Here is a 19343-nt window from a genome sequence, read left to right as displayed (position 1 = left end):
CCATCGCTCCCAAGATGTTTTCCGGTCATATGCTGTGAGCAGCGCCAGCGACTCATCCTCCGCCGACCTCCCGAGGATCGCTCAGCGGACACAACAGCGGTCGCCCAATCAGGAATGTGCCCCAGGTTTCAGGCCTCCAAGACCTGTGGGTCGTCCGTCAAACGGACGACCCAATGGCCTGGAGTGAGACAGGCCATCAAATGGCAGCTAGAAGCAAGTGGCAACTCCTCAGTAGGTCAGTGCTGCGCTCCTATTACCCGCGCAAGTGGTGTTTGACGGACCGCACTCCTGCCTCCCACAGTCCGCGAATCGCAGGGCTGAAGGAGGCATTGAAACTTCCAGGGATGCCTGTGTTACTCCAGAGGGCGCGATGGTCCCCCAACGCCAATGGACCGGCCTCAAACTGTCTCGCAGCGTCGCGGTGCGCACCCACAAATGTGTCCCTCCTATCGCTTACACGGTAACCGGCAGGCCGCCGGGCCGCGAAACGATGCAAAAGCCGTAAGGATGTCGGGGCGAATAGGTCACTGAACACCTCCAAGTGGACAGCGCGACTGTGAAGCAGACGAGACAGGCAATATATCCCCTGAGGTCGGTTACGTCCGGCGCCCTCGAACGACGCACCGCGACCGTTGATCCGCATAATCCACCCCGGTGGCAGAAAAACAGGTGGCATGAGGCAACACCCGATCGCGGAGCAGCGAAGCGCATGAACGGGGTGATCGGGGTGCCTTATTACGTGTGCAGCGCCACAGCCCCGGATCACCTGGCGCACGGAAAGAGCGCCCAGCTGGAATCCGAATTTTTCGCTTGCGCCTCACGGTGAGCAACGTCAGCTGCACTCCCCCGTGCAGCGTGCGTTCGTGCGCATCTCGCACAACGGAGAGTCGCGAGCCGAGAGCGTCGCGGTAGCAGGACTGGCTGCCTTCGAGCCGGATCGGGAGCGGTAGTCTCGGACCTGGGTCGGTTTGTTTAGCTCGGGCTCCGTTATGTCTAAGGAGGAGGACATTCTTGGGCTCATCGAGCTGCAATACGACCGGCAGCACCGCATGGAGCGGCTGCTGGACAATGCACGCAAGTCCGGTCAACTGAAGTCAGTTGGCGGGTTGACGTCTCGTTTGCAGGTTCTCGACACGTACTGGGCTCAGTTCCAGGATGATCATCGCACGATCCGAGCGTCTCGCCTCAAGACCGTGCGAGAGTCGACTACGTGCAACAGGATGCCTGTGGCACGGTACAGGAAGTCTACATTGCGCAGCGCGCAGAAATCCAAACCCTGCTCGATGGGTTGAAGGTTCAGGAGGCTGAGTCGGCTGCTCACGCAGTTCCCGCGCAGGCGGTAGTGCCCGAGGCTTCGTTGCCTCGCATTCCCATTCCGAAGTTCGAAGGGAAGTTTGACGAATGGCGCAATTTTAAGGATCTCTTCGAGTCCTTAATAGTCGATAACCCGTCGTTAGCATCAGTTCACCGGATGCATTATTTAAAACAGAGCGTGTCGGGAGAGCCTGAACGTCTGCTCCGGCACTACGGCGTCGCTACTGGCTCGTTTGAGCAAGCGTGGGAAGCGCTATGTGCACGGTACGATAACCGTCGTTTGCTTGTGGACCAGCATCTCGACGCTTTCCGGGATATTGGCCCGATGCGTCAGGAGAGCGTCTCCGAGGTTCGGAGGCTGCTGGATCGAGCCAGCGAGCTGCGAGCCGCCTTGCGCCTTCTTGACCAGCCAGTGGATGCTTGGGACGTGATATTGGTCAATATCCTCCGTTCCAAGCTAGACTCTGCAACGCGGCGGGCCTGGGAGATGGCCACCGCGGACCGGCGCGAGCCAGTGAGCTGGGACAGACTGGCAGTCTTCCTGGACGAGCGTCGGGTGGCGCTCGAGGCGGTTGCCGCGGCTCCGTCCATTGGGGACAGCCCCCGTGCCTCATCGGCATCCGAGCGGACTGGTCGACGATCGCTGCATCTCCATCGGCCCAAGCCGACCCGTTGCGCTGAGTGCGGTTCTGAGCATGGACTCAGAGAGTGTTCGGCCTTTAAAGATCGGCCGGTCTCTTCGCGACGGGCAAGGGTGCGCGCTCTCGGGTTGTGCTTCAACTGCCTCGGTCCGTCGCACCAGGCGGCCGCTTGCCCGTCTAAGGGTCCGATGTCGGGAGTGCGGAGAGCCGCACCTTCACTTCTGCACTCCGCCCAGCAGTCTCCGGCCCCGGCGTCGGGGGAAGCGCCGGTCACGCGCATGCTGCGACGCGGATGCCTGCGCAGCGAGTGCTTTGGCCACAGCCAGGGTTTGTCTGATGGCGTCCGATGGCCGATCCGCTGTGGTTCGAGCGCTCATTGACCAGGGCTCTGAGGGGAGCCTGGTGTCCGAGGCGCTTGCGCAGCGGCTGCGCGCGTCTCGTAGATCGGTGGATGTCGGCTGTCGGGCGTCTCAGAGGGACCCCTCAGCGGGTGCGGGCCAGCACGTCATTGCGGCTCAGGGCAACTGCTGGCCTCCCGTTCTCCACCACGGTGGAGGCCCTCATTCTACCGAGGCTTACGGCGTACCACCCCCCGCAGAGGGCTCGGCTGACGGGGAAGTGGTCGCATTTGAGGAACCTCCGATTGGCGGATGATCACGATGATGACGAGCGCATCGAGGCGATACTTGGAGCGGAGGTATTCGCCGAGATCGTGTTGACGGGGCTTCGCCGGGCCCGAGGGGAGCTCCCGTCGCGCAGCGTACCCGCTTGGGGTGGGTGCTGTTCGGGGCTCTCCCGTCTGCCGCCGGAGCGGGCGGCTCTCATTGTCATGTGGTGCAGTGTGCGTCGGACAACATGGCGGATCTCTTGCGGCGCTTCTGGGAGGTGGAGGAGATTCCGGTTGCTTCCCCGCTCTCTGAGAGGAGCGGGCTTGTGAAGAGTTTTTCGCGGCGTCCTTTCGGCGTCGTGCGGACGGCCGCTATCAGGTGCGGTTGCCTTTCAGGAGCCCTCCGACTGAGCTGTCTCTCGGCGACACTCGGCGGATTGCCACTGCCTCGTTGCATCGCTTGGAGCGGCGACTGCTTCGGCAGCCTTCCTTGGGCGGGGCCTATCGCGACTTTCTTGATGACTATGAACGACAGGGGCATATGATCCGCCTGCCGCTCAATGTCGAGACTCCGCGGCTCTCTTACTTTATTCCACATCACCCGGTGATTAAACAAGCCCCCGAGCTTAAAGTAAGAGTGGTGTTCAACGCCTCGCAGGCGTCCACCAATGGCCGGTCGTTGAACGACTTGTGCACGTGGGCCGCGCTTACAGCGAGAACTGGGCGAGATTCTACTTGCCTGGCGCATGCATCGAGTGGCCTTCTCTGCAGACATCGAGCAAATGTTTCGTCAAGTGCGGGTGGCTCCGGAGGATCAACACCTCCAACAGATTCTCTGGCGAGACAGCCAGACGCAGACAATATCGGTGTACCGGTTGACCACGGTCACCTATGGCATGGCGTGCGCTCCTTATCTGGCCATCCGCACGCTGCACCAGCTGGCGCTGGATGAGCGGGAACGTTATCCCCGGGCAGCAGACTTACTTCGTCGACAAACCTACGTCGACGATATTCTTGCGGGGGCAGATGACCTTGGGGAGGCACGCAGTCGACAGCGTGAGCTGAGCAGCTTGCTCATGGCGGGCGGGTTCCGACTCAGGAAGTGGGCGGCCTCACATCCGGAACTCTTGTCCGGTATCCCGGAGGGGGACCGCGAGCCTTTGGTGCCTCTGCCGGACCCTGGGCCGTGGGTGCATCTGTGCTGGGGGTCGGTTGGATTCCGGTCGAGGATGCATTCTGCTTTTCGGTCAACCCCGGGGCTCAATCAGCCATCTCGAAGCGTGGCATCTGTCAGTCGTTGCGCGATTATACGACCCCCTGGGCTGTTGGGGCCTATGGTAGTACTGGCGAAGATCCTCCTTCAGGACTTGTGGTTGGCCGGGCTCGGTTGGGACGAGGCTCTCCCTTCTCCGCTCTCGCGACGTTGGGACGCCTTTAGCACCGGGCTCGCGGAGGTTTCCGCGATCCGAGTTCCTCGCTGGACCGGATGGTCGCCTGAAGTGGAGATCCAGCTTCACGGCTTCTCGGACGCCTCGGAGCGGGCGGACGCCGGCGTCATCTACTTACGGGGCTCGACGGTCTGATGGGACCACCCGTGTCGCTCTATTGGCGTCCAAGACCAGGGTCGCCCCACTAAAGCGGGTAACGTTGCCCCGCCTGGAGCTGTGCGGTGCGCAGCTGCTCTCGCGCCTCATGAAGGCCATGGTGGAGGCGCTCGGTTGTGCCGAGGCCTCCCTGGTTTGTTGGACCGACTCTTCTGTCACGCTCCATTGGATAACAGGGCATCCATCTCGATGGACCACCTTTGTCGCCAATCGCGTCTCGTACATTCACGAGAGCCTTCCGCGGGCCTCGTGGCGGCATATCCCGTCTGGCGACAATCCCGCGGATTGCGCCTCCCGGGTTTGTTGGCCGGCGGGCTACGAGAACACGCCCTTTGGTGGCGTGGCCCCTCCTGGCTTGTCGAGGACCCGGCGGGCTGGCCGGGTCTAACTTGCGTCGCGAGCGACCGAAGCACTTGCGAGGAACGGTGCATGGTTCACGTGGTGGCCGTGAACCCGGAGGACTGGTCCGGTGTCCTCCGAGCATGCTCCTTCCGCAAGGCCATCCGCGTGATGGCCTATGTACGACGATTCCTGCGAGTCCCACGGATCAGTGGACCCTTAACGGCGGACGAGCTGAGTGAAGCTCGACTGCGCCTGCTGCGGGTTACGCAGCACCGCTTCTTCGCGGAGGAATTGGGCCGTCTGAAGCGGGGGGGAGCATTGATGGTGAGATCGGCGTTGCGGCCACTCAACCCCATGATGGACGAGCGGGACCTCTTGCGGGTGGGGGGCCGCCTGCAATTCTCAGCGTTACCGATCGATGCACGGCAGCCAGTCCTGCTACCGCGACGCTCTCGGCTCGCGACTCTCGTTGTGCGAGATGCGCACGAACGCACGCTGCACGGGGGAGTGCAGCTGACGTTGCTCACCGTGAGGCGCGAATTCTGGATTCCAGCTGGGCGCTCTTTCGTGCGCCAGGTGATCCGGGGCTGTGTGCGCTGCACACGTCATAAGGGCACCCCGATCACCCCGTTCATGGCTCCGCTGCCTCGCGATCGGGTGTTGCCTCATCCACCGTTTTCTGCCACCGGGGTGGATTATGCTGGACCGGTCGCGGTGCGTCCGTCTCGAGGGCGCGGACGTACCACCTCCAAGGGATATATTGCTGTCTTCGTCTGCTTCAGCACGCGCGCTGTCCACTTGGAGGTGGTCAGTGACTATTCGGCCCCGACCTTCTTAGCGGCTTTTCATCGTTTCGCGGCCCGGCGGGGCCTGCCGGTTACCGTGTACAGCGATAGGGGGACCACATTTGTGGGTGCGGACCGCGAGCTGCGAGGGCAGTTTGAGGCGGTCATGGCGTTGGGGGGACCAGTCGCGGCCTCCTTGAGTAACCAGGGCATCACCTGGAAGTTCATGCCTCCTTCAGCTCCGCATTTCGGCGGACTGTGGGAGGCAGGAGTGCGGTCCGTCAAACACCACTTGCGACGGGTAATAGGAGAGCAGGCACTGACCTATGAGGAGTTCGCCACTCTTCTAGCTCGCATTGAGGCCTGTCTCAACTCCAGGCCATTGTGTCCGTTGACGGACGACCCACAGGACTTGGAGGCCCTGACACCTGGGCACTTCCTGATTGGGCGCCCGCTGTTGTGTCCGCCTGAGCGATCCCTCGGGGACGTTCAGGTCGCGAGGATGAGTCGCTGGCAGCTGCTCCAGCATATGACGGAGCATCTTTGGGAGCGATGGTCTAGAGAATATCTAGCCCAGCTCCAGGTCCGGGGCAAGTGGCTCATCGCTTCTCGTCCGTTAGACATCGGCGACCTCGTGCTCTTGGCGGATAGCCGATTTCCTCCTACCCGGTGGCCTCTCGGCCGCATCACCGGCTTGCTGCCTGGCCCGGATGGGCACGTCCGCGTGGCGCAGGTGCGCACAGCGGACTCGACCCTGACCCGGCCACTGGTCAGGCTGGTGAGGCTCCCTGTGGATCCGAAAGGGGCTCATCCCAATCAACCTTCAACATGAAGGGGATCAACAGGCCCTCACGGCCGCCAGGCCGCGAGTGGGGCCTTCCTGGTGGGGTTTGTTCCACCACTGACTTCCGTCGCCGCGACGGAGGCGGGCGGTATGTTCCGTACAGCATCACGTGCTGTACGGATAGTCGGTGCGAGTCAACGCTGCAGGGCGGGCGGCCTGGTGCCCGGGGCGTTCTCGCTGGCGGCGGGGGACTCGGGTTCTCGCGAGCGAGCGCGCGGGACCCCCACTAGGTCCAACCGCGGCCGCTACACGGCGCGGCTCGCGATTCCGCTGCCCGCGGGCAAGATTCGACCGCCCGGATATATAACCAGGCGCGCGATGCCTGGTCCTTGCCTTGTCTTGTCTTCTGCCTGGCCAGTTTAGGTAGCAAGTAGTGCTACACGTTAGTGCATCGTGTTACTGGTGATTACCGACGCGCTTTCTAGGCTTCCTAGGGCGATCGGGTATTTCGTTTCAGATTCGAACCATCGCTCTATAGACTCTGCTGAGTTGAAGGTGGCGCCGACACACCCTGCTGGGTTGAGGCAAATGGTTCGAACCTCGTTTTGTGATCTCGGGCTCACGGCGTTGCCGTGATCTTAGGAGCGACTCGACCGTCTCCTCGGAGCTTCGAGCTCCCTTATTGCCCAAGTGTCCGTAGGGGGCCTTGGCGGTTTTGGAGCGGCTCGGTCGCAGTCCTAGAGCGGTCGCGCTCCTTCGTCCAAGTGTCCATTGGGAACTTGGCTTTCTCGCAGGAGCGACTTGGTCGTCCTGCGAGCCGGAGCTCTCGGAGCTCCGTTTCCACGCGTCCTCGGGACCGTGGCTGGCTATTGGCCATTACGCCCGGAAGGGCAGGCCATCCGAAACGACGGAGGTCGTTTCGTTGCACGTCCTTGGCGTGCTTCGGGTGCCGCGCACCGTTGACGTCACGGACGTGTGTCCTGCGGGACTTGCGTAGGCGACGTTGTTTCGCTTATATATAGCTACGTTTAGGTTCTTCTGCGTCGTTCTTCTGCGTTATTCTCTTCTGCGTTACTACTGCGTCTATTGCGTCCATTGCGTTTACACTGCGTGTCACTTTACATCGGCACGTGCGCGTGCTTCTTCTCTCTTGTTCTCACCGCCGTCCCTGCGCGCGCGCTCCTGGTTATATATCCGGGCGGTCGAATCTTGCCCGCGGGCAGCGGAATCGCGAGCCGCGCCGTGTAGCGGCCGCGGTTGGACCTAGTGGGGGTCCCGCGCGCTCGCTCGCGAGAACCCGAGTCCCCCGCCGCCAGCGAGAACGCCCCGGGCACCAGGCCGCCCGCCCTGCAGCGTTGACTCGCACCGACTATCCGTACAGCACGTGATGCTGTACGGAACACCCGCCATTTTGAAAAAATATCGTTGCGCACAATTTCGATAAATCTTTCGAAAGTACGGTTTCAAAGCTTTCAAACCGTTTTTGAAATTTGCTGCTAGGATATTTAGGTGTCGAGATATTCAATTTCGAATTTGCAACAAATGTCGATTCAGCGAGGCTTAAGGGGCTAAGAGGCTCTGCGGTTCGTTTGGCTCTTTCATAATTTCAATAGCCGCGTTCATTATTCTCTATACAATAATTTACACAATTTTGCGAATTGGAAATTTAATTTTTTTCAAAAGTTATCATTCTTTACCCTTCAGTTACGCATGATCACTGTGGTATACATTTTAGTTCGCGAAGCTGTCCCTAGCTTTCTACCTTCTCCGTACGATTGGCCATTATGGTACACAGCTTGAATATGCTGTTCAGGATCGCGCCTGAGTTCGCGGTGACCCGGCGCGCCGAGTCGCTGGACGCCACCTGAACGTCGAAATTCCCTGGCGCTCCTAGTCCACGGAGCCGCCGCGACGCGGCGATCTGGGTTGTCGCGCGCGCGAGCCCCTCGGCTCGCACGCGAGTTCGAGCTGCCCAGGGCATATAAGAGTGCCCGCGGAGACGATCAGAGATTGCCTTCGTACAGCTTTTGGCCTTCGTACGGTCCACCGCCGATAGTGACACTATCTCTTGTACGCTGGACTTCGCGAGTTTGTCAGTACGCCGGGCTTACGTTCTGGCTTGACTGAGATTCTGTCGGTGCGCCGGGCTTTAACGCCTGGCTTGACTGGATTTTTCTTAAATATATGTGCCAAGACAATAAACAAAGACAAACAATTTTCCTTTTCCGAACGTGTTCACTCCGATAAGCGCTGCCTCGTGCGACTTTTCTTTTTCCGTGATCTTTTCCTTTCGAGGCGCGTTGCTTCGTGCAACTTCATCAATTTAAACCATAATTGATTGTTTCGCATCGAAATTATTGCGTCGATTATGGCGACGATAAATCCTGAAAAGGCTGCTCAAGTTATTGCTTTAATTGAAGATGGCAGAAGTCGAAGGTACGTTGCTCAGGCACTTGATTTGTCAGTGTCAACTGTGCAACGTGCTTATGCCAGGTACTTACAAACCAATTCTTTCCATAGAAGGCCTGGTTCGGGATGTCCTCGATGTACCAATCACAATGATGACCGATTTATTGTTTCAAATTCGTTAAGAGACAAACATCGAACATCTGTTCAAATTAGAAACAATTTAAGGGATGTCCGCAACATTAATGTATCCATTAACACCGTTCGGAGAAGATTAAAGGAACAAAATCTGCTTTCGTGCAGGCCAGCAGCTGTACCTTTGCTTAAATGTCACCATCGCGTAGCTCGACTCAATTTTGCAGTTGAGCATAGAGACTGGACTTACGCAGACTGGAGCAAAGTACTCTTTAGCGATGAATCTCGTTTTTGTGTCTATTCTCCAGATGGACGAGAACGAGTTTATCGTCGCGGTGGAAAACGATTTGCAGACTGTACGGTAAGTGAGAGGCATAGCTACAATGGAGGCTCTGTAATGATTTGGGCAGGAATTTCAGCTAATGCTCATACAGATCAGCACTTTTTTGACAAGAATATAAGAGAATATAAGAGAAATAAGAAGAACGCAGATGTATACGTGGAAGACATACTCATTCCATATGTTGTTCCGCACCCTTCATCGGAGAGAACTTCTTGTTTATGCAAGACAATGCTCAACCACACACTGCGAGAAGAGTGCTTGATTTCTTCGATGAAGTTGGCATAAATCGACTCGATTGGCCAGCAAATAGTCCAGATTTAAATCCAATCGAACACTTATGGGACAACCTCGGCAGGAAAGTACGAAATCACGTACCTGCTCCTCAGTCACTGCGAGAACTGCGAATAATTCTCGAAAACGAATGGAATACAATTACGTAGGATGAAATTAAAAGACTAATAAGGAGTATGCCTGATCGTATGAATGAGGTAATACGCGCACGAGGCAGTCATACCCACTATTAGTACACACACATCACACACACAGCAGAGAGGGTTTGGAGTCATTAATTACTGCAGGAGTGACGAACTGCGGGGTCCTTATCTCTGCTGTAACACCACACACACACAAACACACACACACACACACACACACACACACACTACATACAATGGGACTTTTCCTACCAGTAAAACTCCATGCGGTTTATATTGGGAAGACTTACAACCATAATTTGAGCTAATGACAGCGGTATCTTAAAACGCAATTCATCTTTATTACGTAATATCGATTACGCAAAATGAAGAACCTAAATTGAATTTTACTTTCATTTCCCTGGCCTTCAAAATAATAAATGCAAATCATTGAATATATTGTGCAGGTTATGTAAATTATTATATAGAGAAACATGAACACAGCTATTGAAATTATGAAAGAGCCAAACGAACCGCAGAGCCTTTTAGTCCCTTAAGCCTCGCTGAATCGACATTTGTTGCAAATTCGAAATTGAATATCTCGACATCTAAATATCCTAGCAGCAAATTTCAAAAACGGTTTGAAAGCTTTGAAACCATACTTTTCGAAAGATCTATCGAAATTGTGCGCAACGATATTTCTTCAAAATGGCGGGTGGTAAAAAGGAGAACATGAAAAGTTGCTAAAAAAAGGTTCGAGCGTGCGACGGCACATGGAGCAAAGTAAGTGTCGCAGCTCAATGGGACGAAAAGTACCTAAAAGTATAGAATGTTTTCTTTAAAATATTTCGTTATAGAGCTTGATGCGATACTTATTCACTGAATTCTGCAAATTTAACAAGAAAACCGCATTTTTAGCAAAATTTGGAACAACTCAGTGAAAAATGATCACATCGAGCTCGGTAAAGTAGCATTTTAAAGATAACACTCTATACTTTCATGTGCATTTGGTCCCATTACGCTGCGATACCTGATGCACACCATGCCCCATCGCAAACACGGACCTATGATTATCAATTTTGCATCCTCTCACTTTATCATCCGCCATTTTGAAAAAAATGGCCGAGCATAATTGCCATTCAGATATTCTTAAAGAGGACGTTTCTTCATTTTGCATTTCTGCGCATATTTGTATCTTTATTATTTACCAAGTTATGATCATTTGAAATTTTGTAATTTTTTCCCAAATTTTTAGTGTACCGGGTTTTTTGCATTTGAGTGTATATTGATACGGATTTTTATATTGTGAAAGGAATATTGTATAAATAAGAGATGTTGAAAAGAAAATGTATAATTTATTATATAGGGTGTTTGATAGCTGATCATGCAGACGAAAGTTGGAGATAGATTGGGTGTAGCCGAGAAGAAAAGTCATGTACCATAATGTCAAATTGGCAATAGTTACCGAGTTATTAATTAAAACATGTGAGCCAATGAGCGCGTAGAGAGCGGAGGGCGGCCGCAGTAAGCACGTAGACATTTGATACAGGCGGAGTCAACGAGTGACGGTAGGCAAGCGCGCGCGGCGGAGGGCAACGTAAGCGACAAGAGGCGATCGCGCGCGACGAGGAGCGAGCGTGCTTTTTCTTTGTAGCTTTTTCCTTATAGCTCGCCCGCTCCTCGCCGTTCGCGCTTGCTCGCTCTTCGTCGCGCTCGCTCGCCTTTTATCGCTTGCGCAAAATATCGCATAAACTATAATTCGATCTGTTTAACAATAATAAATTTTATTGTACAAAATGTGTGCCGTTAAAGCGTCCACATTTTATACATATATGACACATAGAGACCTTGAATACATTGCGCAAACATATAATTCACTTTACATGTATAAGTGGAGATATTTTATATCTTTATTAGCGTCTATATGTAATCTAAATATTACTAGGAGAATGACATTATGTAGAAATTATTTAATAAAATAACTATGAGATAAGCTTTAAAAAGCAGTATACAAAATGTAACTTCCGCATTTGTGAACCCTGTATCAGAATAATAGAATGTTGATAGTTATTAGTTACAACTATGAAACCCATGATTAATCACAATGTTATATATGTGTGTGTGTGTGTGTGTATGTGTGTGTGTGTGTGTGTAATATAACATGTGTAATATACATAATGTCATTCCCATTCTACATGTCATTCCCCTAGTAATATTTAGATTACATATAGACGCTAATAAAGATATAAAATATCTCCACTTATACATGTAAAGTGAATATATATATGTATATTCACTTTTATATATATATTGTGACGTGGCAGCCGGAAAGGCGCCCGTCCCAGGCCGAACCTTCGACCCTTACGCAGGGGTGCGGGGGGGGGGACGAACAGTACATCGCGCGAGTATTACGGAGGGGGGAGCGCCGCCTTGCCCTCCCCCGCATTAATTAGTGTTAGTAATAGGAGCGCGCAGGTGGAACGGTCCCGCGTCCCCGAGCTCTGTGCCCCTGGACCTCCTGCGTCGCCCATCAAGACCGGAGGGACCAGTGGAGGAGGGAAGAGGACGACACCCCTCAGCCAGACCGCCACCCCAGGTGAATGCGTTTCTTTACGAATATTATTATCGATTCCGTATCGTAGTGAAAGATTCTCGCTGCCGATTTCGTTGTCCACAGGCCTGCAGGGATATCGCACCAAACGGTCGGCGTTCCCGTGTTCGAAACGTGAACGCCGGCTAAACAAAGCCGGCCTAGGCGACACGACAGCGAGAGTGCGAGCGAGAGAGAGAATGCGCGAGAGTGAGACCGAGACCCGTTCCGCGGATCAACAACAAAGATCCGCGGAAGGATTCCCGTATTGGGAGATGAAACGAGGAACGGGGAGAGAAACGTAGCGAGACACAACAATGAAGAAAGGAGCGACACTGTTTTTGGCGGAGAATAAAAGAGCGAACTCCCGTCTTCGCTCTCTCTTCTCTCCTATCTGTTATCTCTGGGATAGTTAGTCTATCGCCGGCTAATACGGAAAAAGTATCGCTTGGAGTATCGCTTAGATCGCTACGAAAAGGAGTGTCGTGCCGATAACGAACACAAAAGGATACCGTTTACCGGGAGTGAGAGGAGAAGTTTGGTGGAGTTCTACGCGCCCAGGGGGTTGCCGTTGGTGGCGGAGTTGCGGAGGAGCGAACAGAGGAACAAGGAAAGCGAAGGACCACGCCGCCGGGAGGTTCCTGACTTTGTAAGACCGTCCACCTGCTTCACTATTTCGGTATCCCGGGCGTACCGTGTCTCGTATTAGTTGGCGGCGTAGAGCAAGTTTCGAATTCGCGAGAGCGTCTCGCGGAGTGTACCGTTTCGAGGGGTCGGATCGTGCCGGTCCCCGGAAAGAATAAAGACTGAGATAAGCGAAGCGCGTCTCGATTCTTGTGTCTTCCCGACTAAATCCCGGACTCCCGATCGAACCCTCCCGTCTACCGACTGTAAAATACCGCGGAGCTACCGGTCCCGTCGAATTCGCGTGTCTCGGTCTTGGGGGGTGTATCGTCTCGTGTTGGTGAACGGTGCAGCCCGCTGCACCTGGCGCCCAACCCCTTTGGTGCAAGCGCGAACGACCGAGGCGCGTGGACCGACGGCCGTTTGCCGACGGCGAGCGAAAATCGCGTCGCAATATATATTTACTTCATTGGTTTTTCTTTCTTTATCGATTCGCTAACGTATCCACAAGCATATACGGTAACAAATACTAGTGAATACCAGCAAAAATCGGGGTCAGGCACATATGTATATATCATATTATGTTATCTGAAATACATATAGTCTTAAATGAATTAGTTCTCAGTGAATACGTATACTGTTTGCACATTCACTGAGAACTAATTCATCTAAGACCATACATATTTCAGATGACCCATCAGATGACGGCATAATGTTAGATACATATGCTCATGACCTTCAGTTTTACTCGTATTCACTAGTATTTGCTAATGTATACATACGTATGCATGTGTTAGCAAATCAATAAGGGAAGAAAACCCAAAATGAAGTACCAATATATAAAACATTATGATTAATCATTGCATACATTACAATTTGATACGCCAATGAGGTTCACAATTTCAACTATAGCTGCATTCCGATATTCACTGCCTGTATTGAATATCTATAATTCATGTTGTATATATTATAAATATTCAGTACTGGCAGGGAAAATCGGAACGCAGCTATAGTTCAAATTGTGGATTTCATTTGCGTATCCAATTGTTTAAAACGGTAATGGGTAAAATGCGGCGTGACCATTCTCAGGCTTCTCTCGGATGCAAGTTTAAAATTGCATAACGTTGTTGTAAGAGATCACCAGGGAAACAATACATATGGCAAAGTAGCGCCGTGACCGATCCGTTTTGAAACAAATAAGAAAAAAGAAATAGAAAGAGGGAATATAAATTATTTTACCAAAATAAAAACACTTTTTCTTACCGGTTTTCATCGATTTCATATCGAAATGAAAAATTCGCTTTATAAACGTTGGAAGCTTCAGTCATCAAGGTTTTCCACTCGTAATTGTAGCTCATGTGTACTGGCAAAATAATCCAGAATAACGACAAAGTAGTCTATGCCGGGATTCATTGTGGGATTTTATATTTTACACAGTTTTAAGTTCATCTTCAGATGCTGAACGACTCATTTTATTGGCTACGAAGCATCTGAAGATGAATTTAAGATCGTTTGAAATATAACATCTGACTAAGAATACCAGCCTATGAAACTCCAATGAAACCAGCAGTGACTGGAAAGAGAAAAAAAATATCAATTTATTTGCTTAGCACAATTAGTGGCAGACAACAAATACTTTTTCGGTTATAAAGTTATAAACTTACAGATGCATTGGCGTTGTTCGACAAGGCACTCGCTGCATTCTTTTTCTCCTCTTTTGCAATGTGCGGATCCTTCTTAGGAACGATGATTCTTAGGAACAATATGCACCACAACATGCTGACACCTCCAAAAAAGAAGATTGTTGACTACGAAGAAGATCGTTGGCCACGTAGAGGATCGTTGACAACGTAGAAGATCGTTGGCTAATCCACCTGTAATTTCGAATACCTGTAATCTGCAACATGTAAGAAACTTTGAAAATTATTTACGCGCGAGATTTTATTATTGCATTTGGTCCTGGTGTGGCGCTAAAAAGCGCTGATTATGGATTGCGAAGAAAGAGCAACGTTTGATATAATTAAAATGTGGCAGTGAAAACTGCCGATTCGTCTGTCGACCAATGATAATCTAAAACAGTCTTGTAGCATGCGGTTAACATGTGTGTGGGTCACACATACAGTAACTTTTCACTTCAAATCTTGGACGGCCTGAGCCGAACCATAAGATTTGAAGCGCACATGCTACCACTTGCTACGAAGCCGCTTGCGACCATCACTGTAGTCGATGCAGACAGAAACCTTATGCAGGTTTCTACTTCTTCTCTTCCTCCCTCTCCTCCTCTTCTTTCTCCATTTTTCTTCTTAACCCCGTTCTTCTTCTTCTTTCTTCTCGATGTCCGGAGATTTTCTTTATTGCACGTTATCCTATAATGATTCCTTGTATCCAAAATGATCCTGTGCAAAATATATATGTATGAAAATAACAATTGCGCAAGGAAAAGTAAAGCTGCGTTTCGAAACTCACTGCCAGTACAAAATACCCATAGTATATTCAAAATAAATTATACATATTCAGTCCTAGCAGCCCAAGGAGAACAGATAGTCAAAATAATGTGAATCTGACGTCATTTTGATAAAAAAATGACGTATTTTTGGTCAATATTTTGTCAAAATGATGTCAAATTGACTTTATTTAGACTTTTCTGTTCTCCTTGGGAGTGAATACTGAAACACTGGTTAAAAGTTTCAAAATTGCAGTCTGAAATTATTCGTCGATCAATGTCGAATCGACATTGATTTTACGATTTTTATGTTGTTTCAACATCGTTTTGACGTCGATCGACGAATTATTTCTGACTAGGATATAAACTTTCAACTTACACTTATTCTTGTTCTTTGTTCATTTGCTCTATGTTCTCTTCTTCTGATTCTTCTTCCCACGGGTTCTCCCTTCCTCGTTCATTTCTTTGGCATGGACCGCGTCTTGTCGATGACGTTCTTTGGCTATACGAATAGCCTCTCGCATTTGTTTTTGGAACTCCAATCTTGTAGGCTTTTCAAAATGTCGATTGTTGCATGTAGCTTCTGAAAAGCAAGCGTCCGAGATATGTACAAATAAAAATATTGATAATTCTTTTTCATTTTAAAATAGAAAGTGTCTTACCATATATGGCTTTTACCAGTCGCGTGTTATATAAAGGTCGTCGTCCTGGCTCGCGACCGAGCCATGTATTGGGTGAGTGCAAAAGTTCGTGCGGAGTTTCAATAGATGGAGTTATAAGCGTCGTAAAGTGTTGTCATTAATACTTCCATCTACATATTATATAACGTTGGAAAGGTGACGTCTTCAGCTGTTATTAAAAAAAAATCATTTGTTTTCATACAAACTGCTTCGAGAAATATCACTTTAAAAATGAGTATCGATAAGGTGCATTTACGGCATGTTATGCTTTACGAGTTTCGGAAGGGAATAAACGTTGCCGCAGCCGTAAAAAACATTCAGGATGTTTATCAGGATGAAGCACCAGCTAAACGAATTGTGGAAAAATGGTTTGCTAAATTTCGGCGCGGAGAATTTAACCTTGAAGACGAGCCACACTCTGGTCGACCTTCTGACATTGATGACGATGTTTTGCGTACTTTAGTGCTCAATAATCCGCGAATTTCAACAGAAGTTACTACAGCACTAAACGTTGACCGATCAACCCCTTTTCGGCGTTTAAAAAAGATGGGATTCGATTTGAAGCTCGATATATGGGTGCCCCATTTGCTGACCGAGAAGAACAAAATCAAGCGAATTTCTGCAGCCGTTTCTTTACTCGGGCGGCTCAATAACGAGTCGTTTTTGGATCGACTAGTGACGGGCGATGAGAAATGGGTCCTCTACAACAATGTTCAGCGCAAACGGACATGGAAACAATCAGGTGAGCATGGTGACGCAATGCCAAAGGCCAGTTTGCACCCGATGAAAGCTCTCTGTTTGGTGGGATTGCAAGGGCATAATCTATTTCGAGCTTCTCCCCGCTGGCGAAACGATTGATTCGGACAAGTACTGTCGCCAATTAACCAATCTGAATCGAGAAATAAAAGAGAAACGTCCGATTTTGTCAAATCGCAAGGGAGTCGTCTTTCATCACGACAACGCCAGACCACACGTTTCGAAAAAGACGCTGCGCAAACTGAAGAGCCTGAAATGGGATGTCTTAACGCATCCACCGTATTCTCCTGATATCGCACCATCTGACTATCACTTGTTCCGGTCATTGCAAAATTATTTAAATGGAAAAAACTTTGACTCTTTGGAGGCCTTAAAAAACGGCGTCTCTTCGTTCTTCGAATCTAAACCGCGCAGTTTTTATGATCGAGGCATCCGTATGCTGCCAGAACGTTGGGAAAAGATTATAGAAAACGATGGAGAATATATCATTGATTGAATAAAGATTTTTGTTTGCCTAATCACTGTGTGACTTTTACTCACAAACTCCGCAAGAACTTTTGCACTCACCCAATAAAAGATCGCACAAATGCGTCGGTTAAGGCTTCCTTTAGGCACGTATATATAGTTTCCTTCAAATGAAAGCCATCAACGTAGCGAAAATAATTTACCTGTAAAAATGACAATTTAATATAATATACAAACTATATATTGCTTTTATTTTCAAAAATAAAGAAATTCTGGTGGAAATATTTTGTTGAAAGTCTTTCTCAATTTCCTCTCAATTCATTTAAACTCATTAAGTCATTAAGATTCATAAAGGATTATTAAGAATCATTAACAATTATGAAGATTTATTAACATTTGTAAAAATTAATTCAAATTTGTTCACATTTATTAAGATTTATTAAGATTTATTAACCCTAATAACCAAATCTGTCCGAAACAGATTTTGCCAGACGCCTGCTGCAGGAGTTGATGACAAACTGATGTCAAAATTAATACAGATTCTGCAATATCAGATGATGTCGGCAGAATGCCAGCAGCATTGAAACAAAATCTGATACAGAAGTTTGATATCAGATTGACGTCAACATTTGAATAGTTTCTGTTAAGCAGCCTGACGGCAGATTGACGACAGAAAGGAAACAGATCCTGCCGTGCGCAGTCTGACGGCAGATTGGCGGCAGAATTCAAACAAACGCGGTTTAATACCATGACGGCAGATTGGCGGCAGAAAAGTAACAGATCTTGCTGTTCACAGCCTGACAGCAGACTGGTGACAGAAATACAACAGATTCTGCCATATTCATTTTTACATCCCCCCTCCCCCTTCCCATTCAGTCATGCATATTATGTGAAAGTAATTATTAAAAAACAATACAATATACGAACGTAATTGTTTTTATTTATCACACAAGACAAAACGAGACAGCCAATCAGATTCACAACAGTGTTTACCGTAAATAGCGGAACACGAAGGCGACGATGTTTCTTCTCATAGCCTCAGGAAGTGACGACACACGGTGACTTCGAGACGATGTTGGAGTAACTAATAAAAGAGTTTGTGAACGGTGAAGTGGCAATTTGCTACGATATCTGTAAATTGAAATTATATTACAGTTGCATTTTTCTAATTACAGTTATGTATAATATATGTTTAAGTAAATACATGAATTAAAAGTTACATTGTATTAATGTCACAATTTCCCACAGTATATACAATACACGTGTCGTATTCATAGTGGCATAGCAAATTGTAGCATCCATTGTAACTCTTAATAATTGCTGGGATGAGACGGGAAAATCAGAGAAATCTGGATAAAAATATTTACCTGTGTCTCTTGCGTTCTTCGGTAATAGATTTATCGATCCTCCATGACATCCGATCCTCCTGTGATGACCTAAACATGTAAAATGTCCGGGAGATACCGTAAAGTCGACACAGAGTACCAATTGTCTATGCCCAGAAGTCGAAATTATTTGCCCGTTTCAACCGATTTTTGGGAGCTACGCCTATTTCTCTTGTGTCTCCGCTCGTCCAAAGATCCCTTCAAGGGAGGACGGTCACGCCGCTCAGGTATAAGCTGTCATGTATCATTTATAGGGATCTTCGAAAAGAAAAGAGAAGAGAAGTAGGCGTAGCCTTAAAAAATCGGCTAAATCGGGCAAGTAATGCGGGAAGCACACACTTTTGCATAAAGGTATAATGCATAACGCATAAGGAAATGAACCAATCAGAGTCTTTCATTTCTATTGCCACGCTTGAAGATTGGCTTCCGAAGATCCCTACAAATGATACATGACAACTTATACCTGGGCGGCGTGACCGTCCTCCCTTGTAGGGACCTTTGGACGAGCGGAGACACAAGAGAAATAGGCGTAGCTCCCAAAAATCGGTTGAAACGGGCAAATAATTTCGACTTCTGAGCATAGACAATTGGTACTCTGTGTCGACTTTACGGTGTCTCCCGGACATTTTACATGTTTAGGTCATCACGGGAGGATCGGATGTCACGGAGGATCGACGAATCTATTACCGAAGAACACAAGAGACACAGGTAAATATTTTTATCCAGATTTCTCTGATTTTCCCGTCTCATCCCAGCAATTATTAAGAGTTACAATCGATGCTACAATTTGCTATGCCACTATGAATACGACACGTGTATTATATTTACTGTGGGAAATTGTGACATTAATACAATGTAACTTTTAATTCATGTATTTACTTAAACATATATTATTCATAACTGTAATTAGAAAGATGCAACTGTAATATAATTTCAATTTACAGATATCGCAGCAAATTGCCACTTCACCATTCACAAACCCTTTTATCAGTTACTCCAACATCGTCTCGAAGTCACCGTCTGTCG

The 19343-nt window shown here is 49.3% G+C and overlaps 2 protein-coding genes across 2 annotated transcripts; both read left to right on the top strand.

Moving 5' to 3' along the window:
* Window positions 1-3308: 3308 nt before the first annotated feature.
* Window positions 3309-4145, top strand: LOC112588962 (uncharacterized). Its single transcript, XM_025300368.1, has one exon. It carries the CDS (start codon window positions 3309-3311, stop codon window positions 4143-4145), a length of 837 nt encoding a protein of 278 aa, XP_025156153.1.
* Window positions 4146-4595: 450 nt separating this feature from the next.
* Window positions 4596-6125, top strand: LOC112588960 (uncharacterized). Its single transcript, XM_025300360.1, has one exon. The coding sequence runs from the start codon at window positions 4596-4598 to the stop codon at window positions 6123-6125; it is 1530 nt and encodes a 509-aa protein (XP_025156145.1).
* The last annotated feature ends 13218 nt before the right edge of the window (window positions 6126-19343 follow it).

This window comes from Harpegnathos saltator, unplaced genomic scaffold, assembly GCF_003227715.2.
Source record: "Harpegnathos saltator strain DR-91 unplaced genomic scaffold, Hsal_v8.6 scaffold109, whole genome shotgun sequence".
Classification (NCBI taxonomy): domain Eukaryota; kingdom Metazoa; phylum Arthropoda; class Insecta; order Hymenoptera; family Formicidae; genus Harpegnathos; species Harpegnathos saltator.
The sequence above is the reverse complement of the archived record's forward strand: the minus strand, read 5'-3'. Positions and strand labels throughout refer to the sequence as shown.

What these genes read in the sequence shown, in the direction of transcription:
- LOC112588960 (XM_025300360.1), top strand. Translation starts at nt 4,596, where the DNA reads ATGGTTCACGTGGTGGCCGTGAACCCGGAGGACTGGTCCGGTGTCCTC.
- LOC112588962 (XM_025300368.1), top strand. Translation starts at nt 3,309, where the DNA reads ATGCATCGAGTGGCCTTCTCTGCAGACATCGAGCAAATGTTTCGTCAA.